This window comes from Myotis davidii, unplaced genomic scaffold (genome assembly GCF_000327345.1).
Source record: "Myotis davidii unplaced genomic scaffold, ASM32734v1 scaffold199, whole genome shotgun sequence".
NCBI classification, from domain to species: domain Eukaryota; kingdom Metazoa; phylum Chordata; class Mammalia; order Chiroptera; family Vespertilionidae; genus Myotis; species Myotis davidii.
Genome location: NW_006290680.1, coordinates 4,341,255 through 4,345,340, shown reverse-complemented (window position 1 = coordinate 4,345,340; position 4,086 = coordinate 4,341,255). Strand labels below are relative to the sequence as shown.

At 51.2% G+C, this 4,086-nt stretch overlaps 1 protein-coding gene across 1 annotated transcript in view; it reads left to right on the top strand.

Annotated features, from left to right (window-relative positions):
- The window catches only part of RIMS4 (regulating synaptic membrane exocytosis 4), a 66,703-nt gene that overhangs the window by 48,029 nt on the left and 14,588 nt on the right, over positions 1–4,086 (top strand). Inside the window, exon 3 of the mRNA XM_015563951.1 lies at positions 1,033–1,242. Within this exon, the coding sequence (XP_015419437.1) occupies positions 1,033–1,242 (210 nt within the window). The remainder of the gene's footprint in view (positions 1–1,032; positions 1,243–4,086) is intronic.

Below are 4,086 nucleotides of genomic sequence, written 5' to 3'. Positions count from 1 at the left end.
CCCCGGGCAGACCCTCCTTCTCCAGCAGGTTTTAATTGAACACCTACAGTGGCTGGGCCTGTTCTCAGCCCAGGGGCTTCAGCAGTGGGCAAAACAACCCGTGTCCTTGCGGAGCTTACTGTCTTTGTGGAGAAAGCTGGCCAATAAATCAGGAATGCGCCCTGTGTTTGGAAGAAAGCCACAGCATGGCCACGGGGCAGAGAAAGCCACAGCATGGCCATGGGGCAGAGAAAGCCACAGCATGGCCACGGGGCAGAGAAAGCCAGGGGGTGGTCAGGGAAGGTCTTGGAGAGGGTGATGTGCCATCACAGAGTGGAGGCCATGGATTGAGCTCCTGCCCAAGGGGAGGGAATAGGAAGGGCAGAGGACTGTTTGTCTTCATTAAAACCTTGTTGTTCTCCCATTTTACAGTTGGGGAAATGAGGCACAGAGAGGCTGAGTAATTTGCCCAAAGCCTCACAGCCCATGAGAAAAAGATCCAGGATTTGAACCTGGGTAATCTGGCTTCAGAGACAGTAGCCTCAGTCGATGGTCCTCTGTCGAGGGTGACTGTTGCCCCTAGGGGATGTTTTGCAGTGTCTGGAGATGTTTTTGATTGCCACACTGGATTGGAGGGTGCTACTAGCATTTACTGGGTAGAGGCCGGGGTTACCGTTAGACTTTTACAGTTCATAGGACATCCCTGACAACAAAGCAGTATCCCATCCAAACTGCCCGTTGTGCTGGGGTTGACAAGAGTATGTATCGTCTATAGTAGGTGCTCAATAAATAGTAGCTGCAGAAGAGGAGGAGAAAGGATTTGGAGAAAGTTGCAGGGGAGACATGACTTCCAATTCAAAGGGGAGAGAGAGGCAGTCCATGTAAATGAATCCATCAGGTGAGAGAACACATGTGATACTGATTATGGGGTGGGTATGAATGACAGACTGCCCCCTGCAGGCTGGGTGCAGGTGAGGCCAGTGGTTGGAGGAGGTTGATGGGTTGGGGGTGGGACCAAAGCTGGCCGACACCAGCCCCTGAAATGCTAACCAGATGTCTGGCCTCTCTGTCCTCTCCCACCCTGTGTCTCTCTCCTCATTTCCCTCTGCCTCTCTGCCAAGAAGGGGACAGCCGGAGGCTGAAGGGGGCCATTCAGAGGAGCACGGAGACGGGCCTGGCGGTGGAGATGCCCAGCCGGACGCTGCGCCAGACCAGCCATGAGTCCATCGAGGACAGCATGAACAGCTACGGCTCGGAGGGCAAGTGAGTGTTTGCCCAGCGTGCCCCCAGGCCTCCTGGCTCTCGGTCTTCCCTGGCATGGGGCGGGAGGGTCTCAGACTTTGAGGGGCATTGGCTGAGGGTTCCCACGCCATCCTGTCTTCAGAAGGGAGGCGATGAAGCAAGGAAGCTCTGAGGAAGACCAAGGACAGCCATACTCTGGTGCCTGACTGCCTAGATTTGAATCCTGGCTCCACCACTCACTGGCTGTGTGACCTTGGTCAGGTCATCTCTCTGTGCCTCAGTTTCCTCATCTGTAAAATGAGGATAAATACTAACATTAAAGGGGTGTTAGGAAGACTAAATGGGTTCGTTTTTATAAAAAGAATAGGACTGTGCTCAGCCTCCACCTTGGCTCCCCGAAATTTTGGGCCCTGCCTGCCGGCTGGGGGTCTCTGCTGGCTGAAAGCCTTCCCACCTCCAGCCCCTCCTAAACTGGGCATCTCTGGCCTCTGTGAATGGCCTTGCCTTGGCAGATGCTGCCGTTCCACCCACCCCCTAGGGAGACTTTCCGGAGGGCGAGAAGAGGAGGAGGACCGGCGGAAGGGAGAGGAGGAGGAGGAGAAGGGAACAAATGTTTTCTTTAACCTGAAAAACTTGGCAAGGCAGCAAAACTTGTAGGAAGATATTCTGGGCATCTGGGTAGCAGTGGGTCCCTGCTGAGTTTCAGGGGGTCAGGAGGTTTGAGTCCTAGTCCTGGCTCTGCCACTTACCCAAGTGGCCATGGGCATGTTCCTTGGCCTGTCGAAACAGCAGGAGGCCAGCAAACATTTCGTCCGTTGGTTTGAGGACCAGGTCACGGGAGGGTAGTGTGGTGCCGTGAGCAGCGACAGGAGGTCAAACCCATATTCCCATTTCATAGAACAGGAGATGAAGGCCACTCAACTTTCTCCGAGGGGAGCAGCATGGGAGGGTAATAAAGTTGTTGTGAGGACTAAGTGAGTTAATAAATGTGAAAGCACTTAGAGCAGTAACTGACACATAGCAAGTGCTGTTATTATTCGCAGTCGTGGTTGTTTGTTGTTGACTGAGCTGCTGTTATTTGGATATTTTGCTCCTCAAGGTCAAATGCATCTTAATGGATACATTGAGCCACCCTAAACAAAATCGTTCTATAAAGTGCTTAGCACAGGATAAATGTTGGCTTTATAATTATTAAAAGATTTTAGCTGTGGTCAGCATGGCTCAGTAGTTGAGCGTCGACCTATGAACCAGGGGGTCACGTTTCGATTCCTGGTCAGGGCACATGCCTGGGTTTCAGGCTTGAATCTCCAGTGTAGGGCGTGCAGGAGGCAGCCAAACAGTGATTCTCATCATTAATATTTCTATTTCTCTCTCCCTCTCCTTTCCTCTCTGAAATCAATTAAAAAAAGTATATATATTTTAAAAAGGGGGTTTTGGGTGCATGTCTTGAGCCCAGTTAGGGGAGGATTGGGTGGGTTGGAGGATGTGGGGTCCAGTAGAAGGCAGAGTTTTGCCCGCCTGAGAGGGGCTGAGCTCAGCCAGGTGCTGCCACCCTGCTCAACACCTGGGCAAGGAAAGGAAGGTGAAGGGACAGGTGGGGACCTTGAGCTCTGGTTGGCCTTCTCCCTTTTCTGGAGGTATTTTGGGTACTCGAAGGACCCAGATTCCAGACTCTGAGACAGGAGGGGGTGTGACCATCCTCCTCCTGGGCTCCTGCCAGCCCAGCCCAGGCTTATAGGAAGCCAGTATGCTTGAGCAGCCCCCCAGCCTGTGGCCCTGGGAGCTTCTGGGTCTGTCTGCCCCAGCCACTGGATCACCAGGCTTGTGTGTTCCTGCAGGTGGGCATAGGGCTGCTCCCATGTGGATTTTTATTTCAGCCAATGGGATCAGCCACTTACAGTGTACAAGACAATTGGGCTGTGCACCTTGGGGACCCTGCCTTCTTCTGACGAAGCCACTAGCAGTGGTGAGAACTGCAAAGGACAGGCATAGAGAACTAGGGAAATGTTGCATCCTACCCAGGTCTTGGGGCTGGGGAAGGGGTGCATGTGGGTTGGGCCACTTGTTAGTGAAGATCCTTGGACTCCAGATTATACTATACCAGGTTACAGTGGCTTTGTCCCTCGCTGTTCCGGATATAGTCCCACAGCATCGGCATCCCCTGGAAGCTGGGTGGAAATGTAGCATGTCAGGCTCCATCCCAGACCCTCTGAATCAGTCTGCATTTAACAGGGTCCCCAGGTGGTTCATGTGCACATGAACCCTTTGAGTGCCAACCAGTATCCTAGGAACTGTGCTCAAATTGCCAAGGCATTTTTGCTGATTTTACAGCTGTTTAGGAAAAAAAATTATGAAAATTAGGCAGATAAATGTCAGTGGTCAATTTTAGAACTACAAATATTCGGCATCATAAGTACTCTGCACTTAGGTGCCATCTGTCAATAAAGAGTGAACTACTAGCATCTAATAGTGACACTGCAGGAGGAGCGCGATAGCGCTCCCGGCACTTTTGGGGAAACCTAGGAGGAGCATGATCGTGCTCCCCGGCACTCTAGGGGTGAAAATGTCCAGAGGGAATCATGTGTCCACTTTTGCCACTCTAATCCAACATAGTAGTGAAAGTCCTAGCCACAGAAATCAGACAAGAAGAAGAAATAAAAGCCATCAAAATTGGAAAGAAGAAGGAAAGCTGTCACTATTTATAGATGGCATGAAACTGTATATAGAAAACCCTAAAGATTCCACCAAAAAACTACTAGAACAATCATGATCAGTGACCAATTCCATCACTTCTTTCAAAGTCTATCACAGATTGATGACTGTATCCCTGCCCTTTGGTTCATACAGAGACAGACAAGTGTGAGG